General features: G+C 30.8%; 3 protein-coding genes across 3 annotated transcripts; 2 read left to right on the forward strand and 1 right to left on the reverse strand.

Annotated features, from left to right (window-relative positions):
- LOC113378478 (peptide-N(4)-(N-acetyl-beta-glucosaminyl)asparagine amidase-like) lies at positions 1–21,881 on the reverse strand. The gene is made up of 10 exons (XM_026619015.1): positions 21,767–21,881; positions 2,256–2,519; positions 1,997–2,162; positions 1,753–1,922; positions 1,416–1,598; positions 1,173–1,341; positions 956–1,109; positions 475–785; positions 232–390; positions 1–173 (listed from the first exon to the last, which is right to left on the reverse strand). Exons 2-10 carry the CDS (start codon positions 2,280–2,282, stop codon positions 1–3), a joined length of 1,512 nt encoding a protein of 503 aa, XP_026474800.1. The 5' UTR covers positions 2,283–2,519; positions 21,767–21,881.
- LOC113363927 (mortality factor 4-like protein 1) lies at positions 3,569–5,086 on the forward strand. The gene is made up of 5 exons (XM_026606412.1): positions 3,569–3,700; positions 3,758–3,875; positions 4,059–4,171; positions 4,283–4,448; positions 4,516–5,086. The coding sequence occupies exons 1-5, from the start codon at positions 3,673–3,675 to the stop codon at positions 5,084–5,086; spliced, it is 996 nt and encodes a 331-aa protein (XP_026462197.1). The 5' UTR covers positions 3,569–3,672.
- Positions 6,406–27,514, forward strand: LOC113378486 (protein unc-79 homolog). The gene is made up of 35 exons (XM_026619023.1): positions 6,406–6,460; positions 6,779–6,898; positions 6,972–7,133; positions 7,193–7,363; positions 8,345–8,434; positions 8,508–8,693; positions 8,757–8,989; positions 10,241–10,455; positions 11,615–11,862; positions 11,937–12,099; positions 13,150–13,432; positions 13,500–13,659; positions 13,748–13,896; positions 15,027–15,260; positions 15,329–15,499; positions 20,541–20,658; positions 20,776–20,948; positions 21,037–21,185; positions 21,772–21,954; positions 22,110–22,266; positions 23,014–23,215; positions 23,277–23,471; positions 23,558–23,629; positions 23,701–23,827; positions 24,810–24,941; positions 25,048–25,291; positions 25,478–25,625; positions 25,695–25,971; positions 26,069–26,156; positions 26,224–26,321; positions 26,397–26,542; positions 26,609–26,674; positions 26,735–26,849; positions 26,916–27,031; positions 27,501–27,514. The coding sequence occupies exons 1-35, from the start codon at positions 6,406–6,408 to the stop codon at positions 27,512–27,514; spliced, it is 5,460 nt and encodes a 1,819-aa protein (XP_026474808.1).
- Positions 27,515–27,626: the final 112 nt, after the last annotated feature.

The raw sequence follows: 27,626 nt of genomic DNA on the forward strand, positions 1-27,626 counted from the left end.
TTAAATACTTTTTATAGTTATATTAATTTGCATTGGTAATGCTATGGAAGACATTTTTTGTCGAAACACCTGAGCATGTTGCCAAGACACAGAACCTTTTCCGCCAGATAATTTTAATTTGATTTCAATATATTTTTGTCCTTTAAAATCAGTATAGTTTTGAATTGTATTACCTAAAAAAAATAATATTTACTAATATGTGTTTGTGCAGAAAAGAAAAAAAAATCATACTTTGTTTGACACGCAGACAAATATTTTCACTGCAGATCATGCAGGATATATTGCCATTCTCAAATACATCCGTTTTAATTTTTGCATTTATATCTTCAATCACATGATTTTGATCTTTTATAGCAAAACGCCATACTAACTCGCCTTCAGATGCATTTTCTAAAATTGTTTTAAACAAAACACCATCATTTCTTAATTGTATGTATATAAGCAGAAGTTTTTATTATTAGATTATATACCAACCCTTTCTTGCTAAATAAACCATTTTCCAATCTCGTTCTTCTTTTCTAAATACATCTTTGGTGAAGTATATCCCCTTATTCCAGCCTTTTATGGTTTTTATAATATTATTTTTATTATCTACACATTCGTACAAATCTTGACAAATAGAATACTGCATTTTGAAACACTTTTTATCAATTTCCAGTGAAGGAAATGATAGTTCGTCAATATACCAAACATATTGATTAGACTCTTCTTTTGTTTCACCACGAGCTAAACGCCAACCTAGAGATCCAGAGGTTCGACCTTGTTTTTCTGAGTCTTTAGGATTTCTAAAAATTAGTTAGAAAGAAGCATATGGACTACTGATGAGATTAAAATACAACAGAGCTGATAGTTGCAAATTAAATAAACAATTTGGTTGTGACAAATTTGCTTTACAATATTATTTACTTATTATACCTATATAATTTTTACTCTTTATACTTTATATATAAATTACCTTGGAGTCATAAATTCTACTAATTCTTCAACAGTTCTCTTTGCTAAATACTTTTTACGGTTTACTGATAAATTTTTCTGCCTCTGATTCCTCAATTTTTCTATGGTCATTAAAAGTTCTTCCTCAGAACATAAATTTCTTCTTTTTAAAGCTCCTAAATATAAATAACATAACTTACAATAAAAAAACATTGTAATTAGAACACTAATATACACACCTTTAAAATCTGTTGTATACCTCCATGTAACATCTTGTACGTCATCACATGCATAAGCAATAATATATTTTGGTTGCTTTCCCCAACCTTGCTCATATATTAAGGGATTATCACATACATTTTCACAGGGATCACAATGAAGCCATCGACCTTCACCTTCGCTATATACCTTATAATAAAAATAATAACAGGTAAGCTAAGATAAAGTAAGATAGAAAAAATGTGTGAAAGCCTTATTTTTACCTCCGTCCACACATGATCTGATTCATCTAAAACATGTCTGGCAGGCCATCCCATAGCTCTACATAAAAGAGTAAAACAATTAGCCCATTCTCCACATCTTCCCCTTCGAGTGCTTAATAAAATCTCTGGGTCGCAATGACGAGTAAAATTTGTTTTATATGCACATGAATTGCACCTGTACACCTAGAAAGAGTAATAAACTAGTTTTTGTATTTTTCGAGGATAAATTCCAGTAATGATATTTTTTATGCCTTGCTGGAAAAGCTATCAGGTTAGTTTTTTGAGTCTATTAATATTTTGTTATACTAAAACAGTAAAGATTTGTATTTTAACTGACCTCAACCCTTTCGGTAGCAACAATACAGTTGCCAGCAAAAGTTGTACTTTCATTTCCACAATTTTCACAAGATGGTTTATCAACCCAGGTAAAGAAATGATTTTTGAACCAATCTAGTAACTCCAGTAAAATCAAGTCCTCAATTAATGGTTCATTGCCTATATAACTTCCTAAATAATATTTTGTACATAAAACAAAATGATGAACATGAACACTATTATAATCTCTCTTCTCAATATATTACCAGACTTTATAGACTTCTGTATGCTTCTCATTCTTTCCAATGCGTTAATTTCTAATTGTACTACTGGAATACAGCTTAATGCCTTCCTTAATAATGCAGGATTTTCATAAGCAAGTACAGCTAAGGAATGTGTCTCTAAGGATCGCAAAAATTGATTTGGTGCGTTCTATAAAAAAAAAAATTGATATTTCTATAAACAACAATAAAGTTTTGTTTAAATAACTGAAGCAACTAAAAGATATTTATTATAAATATTTACTAATATTGTTTTTGGGGCACTTTTCATCAATTCACTCCTGGAGCCTCTACTAGTTGACGGCTGGTTTTGATCATATTCACTCTTAATCTGTTCAGATTCTATATTTGTCTGTATTTTGGGTTTGTCACAAGTACTATCAACTATACTTTCGTTATTTGCATCAGTTTGAGATAAAATAATTGTTCTTCGTATTAGTAAATATTCATAATATTCATATATAGAATTTACAGAAATACTTGGTGATAAAGTTAATCGATCATTTATCTGAAAAGACAGCATTAATTCAGCAATCGACTTAATAATTGAATAATAGTCATAAGATATTATATTATTTCTGAGCATGTGAGCATTTTAAGCATATATATTAAAATTAAGTACAAGATTATATAAAGTACAGTTATATCTATAAACAGATAACTTATTTCAAAGATGTGAAACGCTCAAATGTAATACAATATTTTGACCTATACAATTTCTAGAATATATATATTTAATTTAATGTAAGGACAAAATTATTATTTTCCTTTGAAATTAATGTTTTACATACTTTAACAAAACCTATTTTGATCAAACATTCTTCAGCTCCTAGAGCATTTAGTAGATTTGAAGATATATTTGGATTTGTAACTCTTATACTTTTATAAGTTTGGTTATCTGGATTATCTACTATGTTTTTTAATAGCTTCAATAATATTTCACTCGCTTTGAGATAAACTTCTTTCGAATTCATTTCTAAATTTTCAATGCATAATGTATCTATATTAGCCATAGCTATACAATAAATTTAAACTCATAAAGTAAATATATAAATTTAGTAACTTAATTTTTAATAAATTTAATAATTAAAATTGTATTGCTAAAAATTAATATACTGTATCTTTAAAATTATATGAATATAAATATATGATTAAAAATACGATAATAAAGGAGTAATGACAAGAAACGTGTAATGTATGAGTAAGGTTTTTTTGAGTAAGAATTAAGAAACGACATGATGGTCATGACAAGTTGACAAGTCAAATGTTCAAGTTGTCTAACATGATTTTTCGTAGACCGCTGGCATGCATGATAAATTTACAAAAAAACAGAATTTTCATTATTTGTTCCTTGTAGACAAAATGTGAAAACTTATTAAATTAGACCAAACTAGTTTTTCATGTGTTTACAGGATGTGTGGCAGCAGCCCTATATATTAGGATAATATTAGGATAAGGTATCATAAGATATATTCATATGTTGTGTGGCGGCGACCTACGTTTTGAATAAACCAGATTTACAATTTTTTCAATGTTGGCTATTATTATATACAAAGCGTTCTGACCTGACAGTTCGCAATTGTCATTTTTTGTTTGTGTGCATTTTCATATTTATATTTTTGAACACAATTTCACAATTTTAAGTAAAGAATTTTTCAAAAATGGCTCCAAAGTTCAAATTTTCCGAAGGTGAGATTCGTTAATTTTATATACATAATAAATGCTAATCCTATGCACATATTTTAGGTGAAAAAGTACTTTGTTTCCATGGCCCTTTAATCTATGAAGCCAAATGCTTGAAGAGTTCTCTTACGAAGGAAAAGCAAATAAAATATTTGATACACTATGCAGGCTGGAATAAAAAGTATAGTATAGGGACTGAAATACTACTCACAACATTAAACATACACTAGAAATAGTTATTAAAAACAAGAAATTGTTATATCTTGATCAGTATTGAATTCTCAATTAATTCTCTAATATAATTTATTTTTCATTTCAAAGAATTGTTTCAGCACATTTGTGCAATTTCTTGTTTTATTTCCAGTTGGGACGAGTGGGTTCCAGAAAGCAGGGTTTTGAAATACAATGAGACAAATGTGCAAAAACAAAAAGAAGTTCAAAAGGCACATTCTTCACAATCCGCTAAGGCAAAAAAATGTGAGTACTTTAAAACAAAATAATCAGTTTTGGGAGAAGTAAGAAATTAATTTGAATAATATCTTCATATATTTATACCAATCAATATTTATATTTTGTTAAAAATTATAGCTGCAAAACTTAAGAAAGCTGACACTTCCCTAACTAAGGAGAAAGAGGAAAAAGAAGGAACATCTAGATCTTCAACACCAAGTCAAGATGGAACCAGTGTCACACCAGCTTCACGGACTAAAAAACTGGCTACACCTTTATCCCAAGACTCAGTCGATGTTTCAAAGTAAAATATTTAATATAACATATTTGTGATAAAATAGTTGTTTAAAACTATTTGATGATTTTTTCAGGCGGAAACGAAGCAGAGTTGATACCGGGGTTGAATCAGAAGAGCAGTTTATGGCAAAAGTTGAAATCAAAATAAAAATACCAGATGAGTTACAACCTTGGTTAGTCGATGATTGGGATGCAATTTGTCGGCAAAGAAAACTGCTTGCATTGCCAGCAAGGAATACAGTTTCTCAAATCATTGATGACTACATCCAACAAAAACAAAGCAGCAAATCTCACAACTCTAATAAAGAATCCGCTCTTGTAGAAGTAGCAAGAGGAATTTTAGAATATTTTAATGTTTTATTAGGTTCCCAATTACTATATAAATTTGAAAGACCACAATATGCAGAAATTTTACAAAATCATCCCAATACAAAGATGTCTGAGATATATGGTTCTATACATCTTTTGAGATTATTTGTTCGTTTGGGATCATTGCTAGCTTTTACTCAATTAGATGAAAAATCAGTAGCAACTTTAATGGTTCATATACAAGACTTTTTAAAATATTTAGTGAAAAACAGTTCAACATTATTTAATATGCAAGATTTTGTCAATGCCAGTCCTGACTATCATCGAAAAATATAGTTCTAAGTTTTATTTAAGCAGATTCGAATAAGCATGTTTGGATTATATCTATAAGTTTATATGAAATTTAGAAAATATAATAAAACAGTTTTATATTATATTGTGCTTTCATTTTAATTTAAGTCAATATCAGATTATAATATATATAATAACTTAAACAAATGTTTGAATCCAATTTAATACTGTACTCAGACTTCTATTTCATCAAATATTATACATCTGATAATTAATATTTAGATCAATTAATATCATTAACATCAATTATATCCAATAGTAATACTTTCATTTACTCTTTTTATTAAACAAAATATGTAATTTACTATTAAGCCGCACATTTGTAATAATAAAAGATAAATAGAAGTTCTAAACCTCTGACAAAAGTTTGTCTTTTCTAACGAATTCTCAAACAAACATTAGACGCATGTGATATTAGTTTTAATTTCCTAAAGAAAAAGTTATGTTTTTCCCAGATAATGCGATTTGTTACTTTTATGTTTTCTCGACGTTTGAAGTCATTAGGAATCGTTTGATACCAGTATTGGAAAAATTATAAAACCGTTTTTTTTAAAAAAATGACTCGTGTTAACCAGTTTTTCAAGACAAAGCAAGGGAGAATGTTATGATAACTGCATAGCAAATAGATAGACATTTTCATAATTCTCACTACCAAAAACAACATAATAGAGCGTTGCTATGACAACGCTGTTTTATGAGTTCTGTTAAGGCAGAATTGCAGAAATAATAACAATTAGAAATGCAACAACATGAAATGCTCACTAAAAAAAAAAATGATCCAAAACCAAAATATGTTAACCATAAATCAACCATGGGGTTGACTTAGAAAACTAGTTATAAATAAAATCATAATAGCTTGCTGAATATAATAAGCAGCTCTGGTTGTTGCATGGTCAAAAACAAATAGAGCAATAATTATAATAAAATGTAACAGAATAATAAACAACATACTAAAAATAATAAATTAATATTTGTGTGTACTTTAGTATTCATATATTTTGAATATAATTTAAACCGTTTTGGATGTGAGATGCGATTAAAGGTTCGAAAGCATGCTATGGGGATGAATGGGGCAAATCGGGGATGGGTTATTGATTTTCTAGCAGCATCCAGATATTTATCTGGGGATAGAATAAAGATGTTCATGAAATGTCATTCTATAATTTATTAAATAAATCAATTTTTGTTAATAATGGAAGTGGAACAATATGCAAGTAGATGACTCTGTCGCGATGCAGTTTAAAAATCAATTAAAAATAACTTCTTGATCAATTTTGGCTAGCTGATTATTACAAAAAATCAAAATGCACGGAAGTTTTAAAATTCAGCTGATTAATATGGGAACTCGGGCAGCTGCGTGTAAGTAATTAATTTGATAATAATTATATAAAATTGAAGATTTTGTTCATTAAAATCATATGAATTTTAATTATTTTGCACTTTTTTTATAAAAAAACAATAATGTAGTAAAATGAAAGTATTATAATTAATTAAACTATAGGTCTCCAAGTATTTTTCTGTTAAGCCTAGCCGGCTGGCCTTCCTGATATAAACAACATGCTAGTTGGTTAGGATGGACGTCTATTCTATTCTTATAATTAATGACAACCATTGATATATGTTATTTATAGAAAAATTTTCAATTAATTAATTAATCTTCATAAAATTGTGTTGCAGTTACAGCTAAGATTCGCTGCTTATACGACTACCAGCTTCGACTTCTGCACGGCGTTATGCCAGTGCCTTCTGGTCTGGACATTGCCAACACAATTAAATATTTTTCTCAAACTCTTTTAAGTAAGTTTAATAATAAGTCTTATTATAAATAAATTTATATGTCTGTCTTCCGTTAATGCGAATTTTTTTTTAGCTGTCCTAAAAGATGTTCCAGCGTCGCCGTTAGATATGTTGCGTTCTCCAGACAATGATCATTTACGTATGGCTCTTTACCCAAATTTAGATTACAAAGGTCTTTATAATGCTTTAGTGCAATTATTAGATGTCGCAGGCTATGTTCAGTATGGATTACAAGGTATAAGGCTATGCTACTTTTCATTTTAACATTTTCGTTACAATTTTCAACATTTTTAGCTTTTGGACAGTCATTGCTGCAATGTTTAGGCTGCCTGTTGCCATTTTTGGAACAAGATATGATTGACAATATACCATTTCTTGCTGCATCATGCATGTTAGCATTGCCACCTACTCTTCACCAAGAAGTTATAAATTCGTTGTGTTTCTTCATTCTTCCATTTACAATTAGTAAGTATACATGGTAATAAATAAGACTGAGAATTCAGAAAATAGCAAAGCTTATTTATTAACTAGATGGTATTGGTATTTTGCCTTGAGGCAAGTTACATGAACTTCGCGATATGTGTAAATAATCAACTTAATAAATAAAAAAAAATAAATTAATTTATTTACACGGTGTATTTTCTAAAAGCAAATGTTAAAAAATCAAAATTTTTTATAATTGAACCAGTTTCCGTAGGACTTTAACAGTTTAGTATGTTCATTAAGACCAAGTACTCTATCGTTATTCCAAGTAAATCGTATAATTTTAATTTTAACAAACGTCAAAGAAACAATTCATTTCCTCAAACTTTGATGAATTTTTAAAATTAAACTACTTGTCGTGAGGCCGTAATATTTTAGTATGATCTATAAGACTATGGTATCAATCTTCAAAAAAAAATAATGACAATCGTCGAAAAAAATTTGTTTAACACTTTATTACAAGAAACGGCCCAGCCGAACTTTACCAAAAACTAATCAGGTCGATTTCCAACCAATAACTTTCGAATGGTTTTTGAATTTTCAAAATCGATTCAGAATTACGGTCTAAAACGTGGACGAATTTTTTTTCACTTTTCTACAATTTATAAAGAAACTGACAAACGATAGTCTTCATCGAGATACATCGAATGGCTTTTAAATTTTTGAAATCGGTCCAGGCGTTTTTGAGAAAACGTCGATTTACGGCAAAAACTCTGTTCACATACACACGCACACACCCACATACTTTTTCCAAATTTGGTATCATTCGATTCAGAATGGCTTGAAACGTCGAGAAAAAATAAAATTAGCGAGTCGAATTTTTTGATAAAAACAAACTTGTCCTTCGGGAAGTTAAAAATAAACTTGATACAACTTTCTGCATAATCAATGAATTTATATATCAGTTTTTAGAAAAGATTTTACAGTCTTTTAATAAATTTTTAAAATATTTATAATTAATAGCTCGTCATACTGAAGATGGTTTAGAAAGCCAGGCTTGTCAATCTGTAGCAGCTGTTATTATGCTAGTTTTCCAATATTCCAACAATCCAGGTAATGCTTATGATGTTCTATTCAGGTGGCTTAAAAATCTTGAATAATATGCCAATAATGCGTATATTTTCAGCACACCATTGTCAGCTATTGGAGTGCCTAATGGCTCTAAAACAAAACGTAGTTAAAGATTTGTTATGCGTTATAGCCTATGGTACTGCTGCATCTCGGGCTTCAGCTGCCAAACTATTGTTTTACTACTGGCCAGCATTTAATGCAAATCTGTTCGATCGTAAAGGATTGCTGTGCAAATTTGCAAGTAAGATGAAATAAAGTAAGGTGCAACATCATTATTTGTCAATGGTCTTGAATAATTTTTTAGGTGATCTTTCACCATTACCGTGCCAAAGAGATAATTGTCCCAGTGGCGGCGCTGCCGAAGCAAGTAAAGTTTGTTACGACCACTGCATAAGTATTACTTATGCCTCTGATTCTCCGCCGCCCTTGTATTTATGCATCGAATGTGCCAATGAAATTCATCGCGAACACCCGAATCAGGCATTCAGTGATACTTTGCATCCGATGCAACAAGTTTCTATGATCTGCGAGAACAAAGTAGGTGGTAAATCTAATATTACTCCTATCAATGTGCTCCAATTTGCATAAAATTTTAGAATTAGGTTCATCTTCCCACCCACCCTCATGTTTAAAAGTGAAAACAATTCGGACTCCGCCACTACCCCGCGGGGGATGACACCATACTTTTCAGTTGTGTAATTTAATTTTTTCAAAATAACTTCAGATATCGATAGAAGAACTAATTATAAGAAAAAAATATCCTCTAAAGTTTTTCAAAAAAAGTTAATGTTTACTAAAAATTCATATATTTTTGGCGTTTATCTTCGTTTTTTTTTTTTGCAAATATCTCCTAAAATATACATTTTAACGAAAATCATGTAATGAACAAAATAATGTCAATAAAAACATTGATAAATAGATGTCTTATAAAGTGTTCTAGAAATAATATTAAGTTCTTAAAATAATATTAATACAATAATTTAGTTGTTGTATTTAAAGCCATCTAGCGGCGAGGTGTTACATTTTGTGCATTTCAGTGAAATTGTGTTTTAGAGTGCTCAACATAAGCTTTAAAATGAGTTCTGTTACAAGCTTTTTGCGTGTAAAATGAGTGAGCTATCATGCAAATATGGTTTAAGAGCGCCATTTCCACCAAAATTCAAGTTATTCACATTCCATCTAGAATTCACTTTATAATAAAGATCTTGAAGGATTCGAGCAAATTCACTACTTTAGTACAAACTATTTTCAGAAAACTCAAGATTTAATAAAAATATTTTTTTTTCGATTTTTTTAAAAATCGAACTTATTTTCATTATATCTCAAAAATAATAAAAGATACGTATAAAAGCATATAGATAAAAATCAAAGAACTCTTTCTGGCTAATTATTGCTTTTTATTATCTTTCTTCCACACAAAAATTGACAGAGTTATGATTGGTTAAAGAGTGCGCGGCTGCGCAATCAGAGTCTCTCTCTACCCCTTAACCCTTCGCCGTTTCAAAATGAGAACAGTTACGAAAAAAATTTTGATTAAAAAAGTAGTAGCCCTTTTATTTACCTTTTAAATGGTATATTACAAATTGTGATGGAGTCAAAGTTAAAGAAGTTATGACCCGAAAACTGATCGATCGCTTTTGAACTTGAGAGTAAGATTAACCTAAATCCAAAATTTCATGCAGATCGGAGCACAGTAAATAAATTCAGAGTTATACCCTTTTTTCTTCTCCGTTTACTGCACTATATACGAGTATGCATATAGCAAGTGTAAACATCTTAATCTTACAGAATTGTCGAGCAACAGATAAATCGGCGGTATCAATTTGTTTCTCAGCAGAATGCGCTAGTTATAATGGAAATCATCCTATAAGGTACTGCCTTCAATGCCATTGCAATAGGCATAATAGTAGGCGAGGTGGAGATCATATTGTACACAGATCTCTTCCACCTGCTTGGCAAATGGACGCTGAGATGCAAACATACCTGGTCGAAGCTATTGTTAGGTAATCTTATATATAAAAATGAATCGCAAAATGTGTTGATAAGCGCACATCTGAACAACGCCTGGACCAATTTTCCAAATTTTCATTGATATTCAAGGATGGTTCTTACGGCGAGAAAAAATCGAATAAACGCCGGGAAAACCCTAAAAACAGCCTTTTCTTTTTCTCATACAAACGTTTTCTAACTAAAACGAAAAATCAATTTGAGCTTTATTGTTATTATATAAAGTTCATATTTAATTACAAGCACTCATTGTATACTCCTCCTAAACTATTATTCGGATTTTGACAAATCTTTCTGAAGTTTGTTAAGGAAATTTTCTAGGATGTATGTGATTATAAAGTACTGGTATGTATGTGCAATATTGTAGAAATACTTAAATGGAAAAAATAATAAAAAAAGACATGTCATTGTTTTCATTGAAAACAAATGAAAACTATAATTTGCTAACTTATTTGCTTACTTATGAACCTAGGCAATATTAGATTATGTATAATAAATTTATGATTATGAATAAGAAAAATGAAATGTCTACATTATTATTGCCAAAAATCAGCTGAGATGTGCCAGAAATTAAAATGTATAGATTGAATGATACACATATGAACAGGATATGACAAATTAATTCACTTAAAATATGAAATTATTTATTAATCAGTGGCGGTCCTACCTTTAATGCAATGCATGCGAAAAATACAAGCGCACGCCTTAGGGGGAGCCATCACAAGATTCGGATATCAATTTTTTTTTCAATATAATTAAGAGAAGTTTAAGATGCAATTTTGGATATCATAAATAATAAAAAATTAAATTAATTTAATCCAACATGAAGTACCAGTGTTATGTTATGGTTATGGTTATGTTATACCGTTTAAAAGACTTCAATTTCCAATATAGTATGAGAATTGTGACTCATCATTTTATTTAAAGTAGTTCTACATTTAAAATTGCTCATATTATAAATGAATTAGCATTTTGGCGTGAAGAGTAATTTAAAAAACAATAATTATTAATTTTAGGTAAACGGTAAATTATAGTATATTATATTAAAAAATTGTAGACATGGGTACAGGACAACGTCTGTCGGGTCATTTAGTATAATCATAAAGAACAAATAATAATCATCTGAATTATCATTATATTTTGTTTTTCTGTTAGTTTATTAAAAGAGGCACGTCCATTGAGTTTCGACGTTACCAAGGAATCTTTAGACCTAAAACCACAACCAGTATCGACGCCTGCTGGTGATTGTATTACACTTGAGGAGAGACAATTACTTGGTCGATATGGTATTTGGTTGCTGGTTGGACTTTGTGCACCCACACCAGATACACCAGTTGAGACACTTGGTCGATTGCTTTCAATGCTGTTCCACTGGTTTCATGTAACTGCTTATACATTTGAAGGTTATTGTCAAATACTTTTATCTTTTATACTTTAGCGTAGAGTGACTTATTAAATTGTCTTATATTTCCTCAAGCTGGTCAAGCAGAAAGCACTTTGGAAAAATTAAAAACGCAACACGTTTGTCCTTGGTTAGCGGATATATGTAAGTCACATTACGAAGAATTTATTAATTGCTTGCTGCCACATCCACCTGAATATTCCAGAGTCGGTGGTCACTGGGATACACTCGCGTCCAGGTAAATTGTGTTAAAAATTCAGAATATTATTAACTTTCCGAAGGAGAAGTTCATGTTTTCATAAAAAAAATCCGATTCGCTAATTTTATGTTTTCTCGACGTTTCAAGCCATTCTGAATCGAATGAGACCAAATTTGGAAAAAGTTGAAAAACGAAACGACGAAAGAAAAACTTTCATCGACATTTTCTCAAAAACGGCTAGACCAATTTCAAAAATTTAAAAGCCCATCTATGTATCTCGATGTGGATTATCTTTTCTCAGTTTTGTGCGACGATCTGCTGAGCCGTTTCTTTGTAACTTAGAAAAAAGTGTTAAACTTTTCGTCCATACTTCAGCTTATACTACCTAATTGTTTTTTTTTTTTTTTTTTTTTTTAATAATTTTATTTGATCATCTATCTACAGGAGATATAAAATCAATTGCATGGCTTAGAATTTAACAAAGAAAGAAAAAGCTAAGATCTGCATCCAGTGATGCAGTTCTAACCTAATTGATCTTAAAACATCAAAAACTGTTCGAACGATATCAGTTGGGAATGATACTGATTAGTTTCAGGTGAAATTAACTGTTGAAAAAAAAATTTAAGCCGATTTTCATGGAACTTTTTTGGCGATATATACCGTGGTCTTATTTAACTTACTAAAATATTACGGCCTTAGGACAAATAGTTTAATTTTAAAAATTTATCAAAGTTTGAGAAAATGAGTAGTTTTTTTTTGACGTTTGTTAAAATTAAAATTAGACGATTTATTTCGTATAACTGGGAGTACTTGATCTTAATGAACATACTAAATCATTAAAGTCCTACGGAAAGTGGTTCAATTATAAAAATTATTGATTTTTGAAAATTTGCTTTTAGAAAATACTCCGAGTTAACATGTTTGTTCGTATTCAAATATGTGTAATAAATCCACTCGGAATACTTTTAATCACTCATAAATTAATTTATATTTTATTAATTAAGTCAATTATTCACACATATCGGGAACTCAAGGTAACTTGCCTCAAGGCAAAATACCAATACCAACTAGTTATTTTTTATATTGCAGAACTTCCCATCTCAAGGATGGACTTCATCGTATATTTTGTTTGGTGCCCTACGAAGTCATTACACCTGAAATCTGGGATCAGATAATGCCAAATTGGATGGAAGCCGTAAGCAGTGATGTCCCAGAAAAAGAACTGCCGGAATTAAAAGTAGTGTTTAGCAAAATTCTTGATCCTGAAATGAATCCTCTTGGATTCGACGCTCATATGATGTACAGATTTGTCGCCGTACGATTCGAGAATACTACAGCTAAAATACAACAACAAGCCTTGCATTGGCTGCAGGTACATTAGATATTTTAATCATAAACTATGCAATTTTAATTTATAAATATATGAATTAATCTTTCAGATACTTTCAATGCTGGATATTATGATACCGCTAGAGCAATTATTTTCAATGTTTGAATCAGGCGTAAGCGTAATGCGCCAAGCTGCAGCTGCTGATCTCGAACAAGATACCACGATTATAATTGAAAATACTAATGAAAACGAAGAAGAAACCCATATTTGTAAGTAAAAATATAAATTTACGATTTAGACTCTTTGGGTTTGTAAATTATCTGCACTATAAGTATATGTAATTGGTTATATTTATAGATCCAGTTGTAGAAGACGATTCGAGCAGCTCCTCCGGTATATCTGATGAAGAAGGCGCTGCCCAAAATTTTCGGCCCACAGAGTTTACCAGTGATGCCGAACATAATTTGACTTGCTGCACACTCATGCTCGACATTTTGCTTCAACAGGTTAGGCATTTTTTACTAATAATTTGACTTTAACTAGTTGTGTATAGCATCGTGCCAGCAAGGCAAATTAGTGGAACTTCCCGTACAGTAATGAAATATTCGAGAAATTTTAAACGTTTTCAAATATATTATTACAAATACTGTAACTTTCATTATTTTTGATATATTGTTATATCTGAGCAAATCAAATGTAAATCATAAATCAATTTATCTCCAGAACATTAACAATCATCATTTCATTTCGAATTCAATTTAAAAAAATAGTTTACTAATTTACACAAAATTGAAAAAGTGCGCATTTTGCAAAAGTATAGTCACAGTCTAAGCGCATTTGCAAATAATTCTGTGCGACATTTTCACTTATACTGTGCTTAGCTTGACGGCATTTTCACATTTTTCAATAGTTTTCACAAAATTGGAAAAGCGCTCCATACATAAACAGTCTAAACGCACTTGGGTTAACATTGTACCAGAGGGCGCTTAGACTGTGCTTAGCCTGGGATTTTTTTGAATTTTTAATCCAAGATTACAAAAATATTTTATGAAAATAAAAAGATGCTACTTTTTTTATCCTCAAAAGCAATTGCTTGTCAATACAAGCAAAAATTTTCTAGATCATTCAAATCGAACGCTTAGTTTACTCTAAAACTGCCATTTTTTGCACATTTAGCTCTGTAGCATCGAAATGCCGGGCCTGTCTTTGCCAAATAATAACCCACCTCTTTCTCCCAATCATTGCAAATTGAAATTTTTTTCCATCATTCAAATCTGTACTCCGTTCTCTCAAAAAACTCGATTTGTATTTTCTGCACTCTTTGCTCCGTATCTCCGAACGGCTAGACCTGCTTTGCCAAAACAATCAGCACATCTCCCTATCAATAGGGATCACATTTTTTTTAACCATTCAAATCGGTTGATCCGTGCGCCCGAAAACGTGGACAAAAAATGCGGGAATACAAAGCACACACACGCACACATCCATTTGTTCTGAGGTGTGGCAAAATGTTCAGAAACCTTCAAAACGTCGAGAAATGAAGAATTTTTATTTTTGATTCTCGGCCCATTACTATAACTACCCTAAGGGAAGTTAATAAATTTCGCCCTTTTATAATAATTTATTATTTGTTTAGATGAAATTGCAAGATGTGGAGCAGCATGCAGGCATAGATAGTGCAGTATGTGCTGATGTTAGCAAATTGCTGAAACACATGTTGGAGGCATCTTGGATGAGCGATCATATATGTAGAGGGCGAGGAGCTACGCCGACCGAATGTGCATTTTGTGAAGCCAGCGTCATGTGGCACCAGCTAGCTGCCAACTTGGTGCGATTTATGGCACCAGAAAATCCGGCACACGGTCCTGATGTAAGAAAATAATAAAATACTTTACTATCAATGGTCCTTGTCAAAACTTTTTGTTATTTCTATCTCAGCCCCCATTGGAGATACCTCCTGACGAGCTGTCCAGGCGAAGTCCACCAGATGGAGGTGCATCAGTCGGCGGGAAGCAGGGAGGAGACGGACGTGATGACGTCATCATCAATATGCCTGTGCCAGTGCCGGACTTACATTCCGTGGGTGGAGTTCTCGTGCACATGCCGCACGTATGTTCTGTATGTATCAGTGTTACTAACCCTTCGAATTCACGCTCAACGAGTATAACAGTATACACCACTTGGAAATTTTAAAGAACTAGTTGGTTGGTTTGGTATTTAGCCTTGAGGCAAGTTACATGAACTTCCCGATATGTGTAAATAATTGACTTAATCAATTAAAAATAAATTAATTTATAAGCGATTGAAAGTATTCCGAGTGGACTTATTACACATCATTGCAAACGAACGAACGAACACGTTAACTTGGAATATTTTCTAAAAGCAAATTTTCAAAAATCAATAATTTTAATTAATCAATAATTATAATTGAAACAGTTTCCGTAGGATTAATGGTTTACTATGTTCAAGACCAAGTACACTATCGTTATTCCAACTAAATCATCTAATATTATTTTTAACAAACGTCAAAAAACTACTCACTTTCTCAAACTTTGACAAATTTTTGAAATTAAACTACTTGTCGCAAGGCCGTAATAATTCAGTAAGTTCTATAAAACCATGATATATATCGCCAAAAAAAGTTCCATAAAAATCGGCCTAATATTTTTTTTCAACAGTTAATTACAAGAAAACGGCTCGGTAGATTTTCACCTAAAACTAATCAATATCATTCCCAACTAATATCTTTCGAACAGTTTTTGATTTTTTAAAATCGGTTCGGTAATACGAGTTTAAATGTGGACGAAAGGTTTAACACTTTTTTCCAAATTACAAAGAAACGGCTCGGCCGATCGTCGCACAAAACTGAGAAACGATAATCCTCATCGCCGATGAAAGTTCTAATTTTGACAAATTCCAAAAATACCATGCTAATTTTTGCAAACTTTGACAAATTTTTAAAGCTAAACCAGTTGTCGTAGTGCCGTAATATTTTAGTATGATATAGAAAACTATGGTATCTACCGTCAAAAAAATAATCATCAAAATTGTCGATTTTTTTATAAAAAAACTTTATTACAAGAAAAAGGCCCGGCCGATCTCTACCAAAAACTGATTAGCACGATTCTTAACCAATAACTTTCGAACGGTTTTTGAATTTTCAAAATCGATTCAGAATTGCGAGCTAAAACGTAGACAAAAAATTTTTCACTTTTTTGCGATTTATAAAGAAACGGCTTGGCCAATCGTCGCAAAACTTGACAAACAATAGTCCTCATCGAGATACATCGAGTGGCTTTTAAATTTTTGAAATCGGTCTAGCCGTTTTCGAGAAAACGTCGATTCACGGCAAAAAATCTGTTCACATACACGCACACACACATACTTTTTCCAAATTTGGTCTCATTCGATTCAAAATGGCTTGAAATTTCGAGAAAACATAAAATTAGCAATTCGGATTTTTTGATGAAAACATAAACTTGTGTCCTTCGGGAAGTTAATGAATATTTAAATATCATATGAAAAGATTTAGTTGTAGTTTGATAAAATATTACATGGGATTTGCGACTTACTGGTACGATATCAAAGTTAAATTTCAACACTATTCGGGAAAGTTTAATGAAACAATTTGTATTCTTACTCCGCAGTGCCTAAATAAAGTACTTTTCAAACCAAATATTCGTGATTCATATTTTCATGTAAAATTGGATATCATTGTCAAGTTACCAAATTGTCTAGAGCTCCAAATCCAGTTCTGCCTTATTGAGGTATAACTCGTTTTCACAATTATTTTATCTATTCACTTGTTCATATAAAATATTGATAATTTGTTACCATTCATAATTAGTTTGGGTGTATACTGGTATATTCGAAGCGACTGTAACTATCGTCATATCGGGTTCTCAACTTCATCTATTGATTCTTCATCTGATTCCTGATTTTAATACGATTTTCCAAAAATCTCAACATTATTTCCGGCGGGCTCGAATTATCGAAGTGCTGATGTGTGAAAACTACCAATTTTCACAGCATGGAACGATTTCTGCGGTAATATAATTGGTGTCAAATTTGCTGTTAACCTTTTTTTTCAAGATTTATTATTATTTGTGTTTAATTGTAATTGTATTCATTTTCTCATCATGTGCTTTGCTGACCAAAAATAATGAAAATGATTGAATCAAATAGATTTTCTTAACTTTACATAATATTTCTTTGGGGAAAATAAATAAATTATAGTAGTCCAGGACAGACAAGGTGATTTAAAATAATTCATATAGAAATGGGGCAAGTAGGTGCGTCGTTGACCCTAATTATTAAAAATAATTTAACTTCCAGTTTATCATTGTTTGCAAAATAAGGTGAGAATAAAATTTAATCAAAAATCCAATCCTTGCCTCTAAATCTGTTGTTTTCCATTCTATGTTTCAAATTTTTCTTGTTTATGGTGTATATATCTACCATTCAACTGTATACTTTCTTTGAGTGACGTCTTTGAAAAAATTTGCACTTTCTGCATGTTTTCATATAGCACAAAAATATTTGTTGCTTTTTCTACCAACAAGAGCAACGTCAAATCTCATAATCTTCTTTCCAAAACCTTTAAAATAATGGATATTACTCCTAAACTTCAACTTAAACTCCATATATGTAGGTTTGATGATGTCTTTGAATTTAAATGTCTGTATATATTTATACCAAAAGTTTGTGTACTTATGGATACTTTTTAAGTATGGGATAAAATGTCATCAGTTATTTTCTCTTCTATAAAAATATTATTAATAACACACTTTTTAATCAATTTCCAATTCTGTACCATTTTTTCTTATACAATAAACAAATTCTTCGTGGAATGTCAGAGATTTATCATCATTTTCTCCTTTAATACTTCATCAGTCACGTTTTTGATATCCAGCAAAAATTTAAATTCGTATTTATTGTTTTTCATTTAGCCAATTCGGACAAAACATATGAAGGATATATGTCAACATTGAGTTTATGTGTGTTTATATGTCACTTAAAATGTGCAACCCAATGGTTGCCTAATAATGATGATATATTTTAACTTTTTGTTAGGATGCCGGGCAAAGGTATTTCCCTTGGAAATATATTTTGACCTGAATTTTTAAAAGTGAAAACGGATATCACTACTGATTGATATCAATGCCCTCCAAAACGCAAACTTCAGCCAAAAAGTCTTAAATTACACAAAAATTAATTAATATTATTTCAGAGAACCAAGTGATAATTTGATTACCTCGATATTCTAGTTATACTGAAAATAGAATCCTGATTTTAAAAATATAGAAAAATTGTAGTTGCACCTTAAATAAACAATTAGTTGATGCGTTATTCTATTTACTTCAGATAAACCATGTGGATATATTAAACCTTCGGCTAGGATTTTGGTAGAAAATATTCACATCAAATATTTGACATTCTACTGGTTTTTGATGTGAAATTTTTCCTGTGCCGGAGATATTAGAGTAGAAATTTTGATTAGAGAACGCAATAGAAGATTGGGATTTACTCAAGTACTTTCTTTCAAACAATTAGACTTACGTAGTAAATCAGGATAACCAAGACGTTAAGATTATAAATTAAGCTTTACCCAATCCCAGAAGAAATGTTTCAGTAACACATTTTTTAAGGATATTCTCTTTGTCCTAACATTATAGTTTTATTAATAAGTTTCCCTTATCCTATAGTAAATCCCCATTCAGCATTGCGTTCTCTTTTACCAAAATATAAAAATAGTTCATTTTTTATCTATGAAACCTAAAATTTTCCAATACTAAAGTGCCTGTTATTTAAACAATATTATTTAAATGTAAATATATGTAGACAGATGATGTCTAGACATCGCCTAAATCTAAATGTCACCTTATTTCTTACTTCATTCTTTTGTGAATACTTATTTATATGTCGTTCATGTTAAAATTAATCTGTGTCCTAAGATTTTTTATGGATAGTAATGGTGCATGGTGTCTGATGTTATTGATGTCTTCATTGTTAAATAATTATGTTATTGTATCGAAATATTTTATTAACTAGAATTTATATTGTGAATACTAATTGTTTCTAAAAATGACGTAAGTAATTGAAGTAATTTGAAAAAAATAATAATTTTCGAATTCAGAACGTGCTTTTTAATTAATACTTTGTTTTATGAAATCAGTATTACCTATGTTATTCAGAAAGTAATTTTATATTTTAGACTCAATAAATAATCTGCTTGAGTCGCAATAAATAAATGATTGCTTGAGTCATAAATTTGATAAATTTAACTTCTCTCTAACAACAAAATGTCCAAAGATCAAAATATTTGATTAATTTTTAAAATTAAACTACTTGGCGTAAGGCCGTAATATTTCAGCAAGTTCTATAAGACCATGATATATATAGCCAAAAAAAGTTCCATAAAAATCGGCTTAAATTTTATTTCAACAGTTAATTACAAGAAAACGGTTTGGTTGATTTTCACCTAAAACTGATCAGTATCATTCCAAAAACTAATATCTTTCGAACAGTTTTTGATTTTTTCAAATCGGTTCGGTAGTATAAGCTCAAATGTGGACGAAAAGTTTAGCACTTTTTTCCAAATTACAAAAAAAACAGCAGATCATCGCACAAAACTGACAAACGATAGTCCTCATTGAGATAAATTGAATGGCTTTTAAATTTCTGAAATCAGTTCAGACTTTTTTTGAACAAACGTCTATGAAAGGCCTAATTTTGACAAATGCCAAAAAACGATAAAAATTTTTGCAAACTTTGAAGAATTTTTAAAATTTATCGACTTGTCTTAGGATCGTAATATTTTAGTATGATCTATAAGACTACGGTATCTACCGTCAAAAAATCATAGAAATCGTCGATTTTTTTTTTTACACTCGAGAAGTTAATTAGATGCAACGAACTTAAGTAAATCACTTTACGCAAATAAAGAAATTACTTTCTGAATAACCTGATAATATCAAAATAATTTATTAAATCACTATATTGAATTTAAAAAAAATGTTTCGTTTATTATCAAGTTTCTCGTAAGGGATGATAACTCGTTCAAGTTTATGATACATCTAAATGTTTTGTCTCAATATGTTGTTAATGGTAAATTACAATAACTTTTTAAAAACACTAAATATGATTCCAGATAATGACAGCAACTGTGGAGACTGTTTCAGAACAATTAGACTTGGCAGTCATCATGCCATCGGAAAAAGTGGTATGCGCCGTGGCGCGTTCTGTCACCATTTCAGAAGCCGATGTGGGTGAGTTATATTATTCTAAATAATATCTAAGTCAAGAAGTTTGATGTATCTGCTTAAGCCAAATTAATTGTATCAAATATTATTCAATAAAATTTTGATTCTGATTTTATTTTCAAGCAACTGCCACTGTGCAAGTTGCAAAACCGCAGATTGTAGGCGAGAACGAGGTTGCAGACGATATGGTCGTAGGTGACGACAACGAAGATTTTTGGCATACTTCTATTGGAAAGTTTCGTTTTTCATTGGATGATCTACCTCAATCATTGCAGTACATACATCAACTTCTCAAAGTGAGTGAAAATAACAACAATTGTAGGAAATTTATTTTCATTTTAAAGAAAAAGTTCTATATTATTCATCAAACTATATTTTTCATAGGAATTACCCAACACCGAAAAGCCAGATATTTTGTATTATATTCTACAATGTCTTAATGTAATGGTACTTCACGGTGACGCCTTTTCTAAGGCTTCTAAAGACAACAGAGGATTCTTTGTCTGGTGCCAAGAAAACTTGCTGATCAAAAAGTATGATAATGATTTTACATATTTATTTATTTGGTTGTTCGGACAGTAACGTTGTGCTATTAACGCAATCCTCTACTGAGTAAGGTGACCATAGGTCTCGTTTTGGCCGGAACAGTCCCGAACTTACACCTTCTGTCTCGGGTTCTTCTAAAAGCAATACTTGTTCCGGATTTAGATGTTTTATCACGGATTGATACAGGTTTTCGATATATATATATATATATATATATATATATATATATATTATATATATAGATTTAAGTTAAATTATTGCAATTACTTGATAATTAAAACTACCCATCAAATATCTGAAAATGTTATTATATATAAAAAATAGTAGAACACACAATCAAATAATGAAGTTTTCTGCTAAAAGTCAGTAATTTTGATATAAAAAAATATATTTAAAAAAACTAAACTTAGGATCACCAAGCCTCCTCCCTCTACCGGGTTAGAAAGACTAAAATTTACTGTCCCGGATTTGACTTAAAAAAATATGGTCACCATACTACTGAGACAAGAGATATTGTTCTCCGAACAACCATACCTATATAAGTTTAAAATTATAAAATAAATTTTACCTTAGCTTATGGGATCTGTGTAATGCCGAGCATTCCCACATTTGTCAAGTGTGCGTTCCTTTGCTGCTCCATTGCGTAACTCTTCCACCAGGAATGGATGTTTTTTGGAGAGTTGTGCAGGAAGACTTCCATAGCACTGATTGGCGAGTTCGTTTTGTGGCCGTTGAAAGAGTTACTGTCATCACCAGGTATTTCTAGAAAAAGAATTAGAAATAATTGAATTCATATGCAACGAAATCGAAAGACACCGTGTGTTTAAATTCATTCATTGCATAACACATTTGTTGTCACATTTGCTTTATATTTGTTTATTGCTTAAATTTTACCAAAAAGTTTATTTCAGGTTCATGGATACAACACCTTTGCGAAGTACTCTACCCTTACAAGCGGCTTTGGCAAATGCCTTCTGTTATTTGATTTCGAGCATGGACGATGATAATGTTTATGTAGCTCAACGTGCCACTCTCTACCTAGGAACAATACACGATAATGCTATCAAGGTACAAATAAAGTTTCGAATTGTTTTTGATGGTAACATTATCTTTCATCAAAAACAATTCGAAACTTTTTGATATGGCTTCGTCCTCCTCAAACTACAACACTAGACACAAACTTATTAAGGCGCGCACATATAAATTAGGCAGCTCTTTCAATACGATCGATAGTTTAGGTATTCAGCTTATGAATAAACTTCCACTCAATATCCTAAACTTAGACAGCAAAAAAATTCATGCTTCCCTAGATAAACTTTTCAAAAAATTAGCTTTTTATGACATTACTAAATTTTCTCAATTTGATTTCAACAACTATTTTCTTGCATAATCCTTATCCCTTATCTATGTAGTCTGACCATTTGATCGCCTATACAACCATTCTTTTTTAATTTTTTTTTATTGCTATTTCATTAATTTAAATTTTTACGGTTTTAAATGAGCATAAATTTCAACCTTGTGCAAGAATTTTGAGCTTGACTCGTGGTCAAATAGACTTTAATATGATGAACTTGATGATGAACATTGTATTTAATGTTCGAATGCTTTTTTGAGCTCTTTTTCAGAAGCGAAATTCGTGCAGCTACTATATGATTATCATAAAATTACTATCCTTTTAATATTAGTTATGAATAAGCTTGACAAGAGCCATATCTATTATTATTGATGGCTTGGTTATGAATAAATAAATAAATAGCATTATTTACACTAGTTTTAATTTTTTCATATATTTTATTTATTTATTTTATCCTTCAGTCTTTGCTGTACTGCTTGGAAACTCAATTCGACAGTGTTATCGTGGACAGGCCTATGGTACTTCAGTCTTTGTATCAGTTACATAACTCCTTAAGTGATAGACATGTCTTATCCTGGGAATTTTTCCTTAACCGTTTCGATGCACTTTTCCTAGAGGCGCAAATCAACTTGGAGAGAGCTGGCGATATTGCTTACCTCAGAGGTAATTAATTTCATATTCCATTCATCCAATATTATTTCTTAATAATTATTTTTATGTGTAGATTTACGAAACTCCGAGATTAACAGCGAAGTGTTTCTGCATAAACTGCGAAGGGCAAATGATGCACTTTCGCAAAGTGAAGGATCTGGTGGAAGTTCCATCAAAACCCTTAGTGCTTCTTTCGGACCCAAATGGCCCTACAAACGCACAATGTCTGCGCCGGCCAGTATCATACCCAGACAAGATGGAAAAATAGGCAAGGGAAATAATTAGTTATATTAGTAATAATAATTAGTTATTATAATATTAATATTATTATAAAGAATCTTATTTATATTTTAGAAAAAGAAAAAGTGTACAACCGCCAATACTCAGCACCGATATTAAAAAGAAAAACATCGCGATTTGGATTAGGTAAACATTAATTAAATACTAATAATTTTCATAAATGATTTTATATTTTTATTATTATTTTTTTTAATCAGTAAACTATGGTGCACCAGGCGACGAAGCTGCTTTGAATGCTTTTTTGCAAAGGGCCGTTGTGCTGGAAGAAAGTGATCGAGAAACTATACATCTACTTGTATTTTTGCTAATTCAGTTCATGTCTAGGTAAGCAATTTAGAAACTACTTGGTATTGTTATTTTGCCTTGAGGCAAGTTACAAAATGAATTGACTTAATCAATAAAAAATAAAATAATTTATGAATGATTAAAAGTATTCCGATTGGATTTATTACACATAATTGAACGCGAACGAACATGTTAACTCGGAGTATTTTCTAAAAGCAAATTTTCAAAAATCAATAATTTTTGTAATTAAACCAGTTTCAATAGGGCTTTAATGGTTTAGTATGTTCATTAAGATCAAGTACTCTATCGTTATAACGTCAAAAAAAACTACTCATTTTCTCAAACTTTGATGAATTTTTAAAATTAAACTACTTGTCGTAAGACCGTAATATTTCAGTAAGTTCTATAAGATCATGATATATATCGCCAAAAAAAGTTCCATAGAAATCGGCTTAAATTTTTTTTTTCAACAGTTAATTACAAGAAAACGGCTCGGTAGATTTTCACCTAAAACTAATCAGTATCATTCCCAACTAATATCTTTCGAACAGTATTTGATTTTTCTAAAATCGATTAGTAGTATGAACATAAATGTGGACAAATGACAAAGAAAATACTTGGCAGATCGTCGCACAAAATTGACAAACGATAGTCTTCATCAAATGGCTTTTAAATGTTTGAAATCGGTTCAGGCGTTTTTGAGAAAACGTCGGTAAAAGATCTAATTTTAACAAATGCCATAAAAACGATACCAATTTTTACAAACTTTGATGAATTTTTAAAGCTAAATGAGTTGTCATAGGGCCCTAATATTTTAGTATGATCTAGAAGACTATAATATCTACCGTGAAACAAATAATAATAAAAATTTTAAGTTTTGAAGTCCTTCGTAGATTCTCTTCTGTACTTTTCATTTTGCCATTTTTTGTGCTTTTTTAAGTCATATGTTTCATGTATGAAATAATTTATAATTTCATACATAAAACATATATATTTAAATTATTACAACTTATTTACTTAGGTCTGATCAAGCAATTCCAGATGATGAAAAGCCCCAATCTCGTGCACAACAAATTGTCCTGCGGCATCTGTATTTGCTACTCGGATACAACATGCTTGATAAAACTTTCTACATGGCACCTGCAAAACTCAGGTTTGATTTTAGGCTTCTTTCAAATTCCATAAGACTCTCTAACTAATCAACAGTATATAGAAATTATTCCAATTATTGCCAAAGATGATTCAAGTTTTCAATCTAGATGTACAGCAGTGTTCAACGTATTTCTGTCAAACCTGCCTCAGCTTTTGGATCAGAATCACTTGATGGGCATGAGCATGTTATCTTTTGCAATTGCCTTGATGATGTATTGTCCTCGTCCTACTGCTCCCATAACAGAAACTGCAGCAGCACTTACAAATGAAATACCAACTCACAGTCTATGGCATCTTGAAGCTCCAGCACGGAGGAATTGGCTTATTGCTTTTCTAGTAGTCCTTTATAAGGTAAAGATAAAAAATCTGTTCACACACAAATATATACTTCAAAATTTGGTCTCATTCGATTCAGAATGGCTTGAAACGTCGAGAAAACAAAATTAGCAAATCGGATTTTTTTATGAAAACAAACTTTTTCGGGAAGTTATTTAATAATATTTATTTCATTTTAATAATTTTTGGCTTTCCCCTTAGTATCAATACGATGAGCAGCCTTATTGTATGCAAATTGCACAACTGATAAAAATTGTGCTGAACACATTGGACAGACAATTCCATGTTTGCCGAAAATTGCCAGCGACTATCGTTATCGACCAGAAAGGACAACAAATGCAATCAAGAGGTAGAAATTAAAAAAGCAAAAAAAATACGTCAAGTTGATTCTAATAAACTTATTTATCTGTCGATTTAGAAGTACAACTTTTGTTTTTCTTAATTATTTTTCAGAAGCAAGTCAACCGTCCCTCGGGACGGACGCCGAGCACGGTTCTTCACACGGCAGTGGCGTACGAGAGACCCCTGCAGGGGGCCGATTTTGAGACCCCGCCGCCATCGCCAATGTACCCAACTACTGGAGATCCTTACAGTATGCAAATCCCCAAAGGAAAAACACTTTATCAGAAGCCTATAGGAACGCCGACTATGGTTACTCATTGGGAGGAAGCTGAACTATCTAAAAATCGCTCCAGGTAAAACACAAACATACACACAAATATATATATATATATATATATATATATATATATATATATAAAATATATGGCTTTATATATAATATTTTTATAGTTTTGAAAACGAAGATGTAGAATCTGAGCTGATGGCCATCCCAGAAAATGATGTCTCGGATAGCACTATGCAAGGTGGAAGCGCACCGGTAAAAAAAAAAGAATACATTAGCAGTAAATTCATAAAATATTTAATATATTACATCAAATTTTTAGGGTTCGTTTGATGAAGATGGACCTCTAGATGAGTCACACCACGTGGTGACAAATAGTATTCAACCACAAAACGCGATTTATACTGTCACTGAAACAAGGTTTGTTCTAAACATAGACATAAACTCAAAACTTAAATTTAATTATAACAAAAAACGACTTTATTATTAAAATAGATCAGAAGTTCATAGAGCAACAGTTGTAACTCAAACCGTCCAGAACACGCTCTTGTCAACATTAAGAATTTCTGATACCACCGATATTTCTTCTTCAGAATGTAATAAAGATGCTAAAATAATAGGAAGACAGAAGAGAGTCATTGGTAAGAAATATTTGCATAAATTAATTCAAACATTTTAATACTAGATTTTAATTTTGTTATTTATAGTGCCTAGCATAACACCAGCTTGCACTCCGGAACTTCCAGATACTACACATACGAAATCAATGAATGGTAAAAAACAAATATAATTCATAATTTTTAAAAATATTTCTTTATATGTCTTTTGTTCAGGCACTCGACAAAATGACAGTGAAATAACAAGCTATGCATCTCCTGATTCTCCTTTATCCAAAATGGAACTTTTATCAATAACATCTGCTGGTGATGATCAATTATCATCACACAGGTAATTTAATATATCTCATATCTTTAATAGTATTCGATTATATTTATATATATTTATATTTTGCAGTATTTCTCAACTAGAAATTCCCAATCAGGAAAGATTACTGCCGATTGGAAATTATCATAAAGATGGAATAACTCACCTTGTTGAGAAAGTTCGAGAAGCTTTAGGAATATCCGAAGGTAAGAATATTGAATTATTATGTTTTTTTTTTAAATATATATTCCTCCAAGAGGACTCAAAAACACAATTATTTTACATTATGGATGACAATTAGCATATATGCAAAATTACAATATATAGCAAAATTAATAATGCGCTTAACATAAAATTACATATAATACAGAATGTAACAATATTATTTATTTACAGAATAAGATAAAATAATAAAATATATTTGAAAATAAAATAAAAAGGTTAACTTGAGCTGATGGAGATTATTTGATTAGGTGAAGTGTTATAAATATCTATTTCATTATTAATTAAGTTAAAGTAAGAGTACATAAGAAGATTAGGCGAATTTAAGAGAGAATTAGATTTAAAAATAATTGTTAACGCGTATGTAGTCTAGGCACATTAAAGGTTAGTTGGTTAATAATAAGAGGATAGATAGCATTATTGCAAAGTTTAAATAAGAACATAATAATACAGATAAATCGAAGTGAGACAAGAGAAGGTGTACCGAATTCTTTTAATAAAGTGTTGTGGTCAAAGCCACGTTCGGGGTAAATTTTGTATGTTTTATAATAAAGATATTTTAGAAATTTTTGCTGAACT

Source organism: Ctenocephalides felis, unplaced genomic scaffold (assembly GCF_003426905.1).
Source record: "Ctenocephalides felis isolate EL2017-DRISC unplaced genomic scaffold, ASM342690v1 CF-g0.4_SCAFFOLD_00845, whole genome shotgun sequence".
NCBI classification, from domain to species: Eukaryota; Metazoa; Arthropoda; class Insecta; order Siphonaptera; family Pulicidae; genus Ctenocephalides; species Ctenocephalides felis.

Bases quoted from the DNA above. Each gene is read 5' to 3' on its own strand.
- LOC113378478 (XM_026619015.1), bottom strand. From the start codon at position 2,282: ATGAAAAGTGCCCCAAAAACAATATTA. The intron at 1,599-1,752 runs GTCAGTTAAAAT...TACTCTTTCTAG, and splicing joins TTGCTACCGAAAGGGTTGAG to GTGTACAGGTGCAATTCATG. The intron at 1,110-1,172 runs GTGTGTATATTA...ATTTATATTTAG, and splicing joins GTATACAACAGATTTTAAAG to GAGCTTTAAAAAGAAGAAAT.
- LOC113363927 (XM_026606412.1), top strand. From the start codon at position 3,673: ATGGCTCCAAAGTTCAAATTTTCCGAAG. The intron at 3,701-3,757 runs GTGAGATTCGTT...CACATATTTTAG, and splicing joins AAAGTTCAAATTTTCCGAAG to GTGAAAAAGTACTTTGTTTC. The intron at 4,449-4,515 runs GTAAAATATTTA...TGATTTTTTCAG, and splicing joins GACTCAGTCGATGTTTCAAA to GCGGAAACGAAGCAGAGTTG.
- LOC113378486 (XM_026619023.1), top strand. From the start codon at position 6,406: ATGCACGGAAGTTTTAAAATTCAGCTGATTAATATGGGAACTCGGGCA. The intron at 12,100-13,149 runs GTAAATTGTGTT...TTTATATTGCAG, and splicing joins TGGGATACACTCGCGTCCAG to AACTTCCCATCTCAAGGATG. The intron at 25,292-25,477 runs GTAAAGATAAAA...CTTTCCCCTTAG, and splicing joins TTCTAGTAGTCCTTTATAAG to TATCAATACGATGAGCAGCC.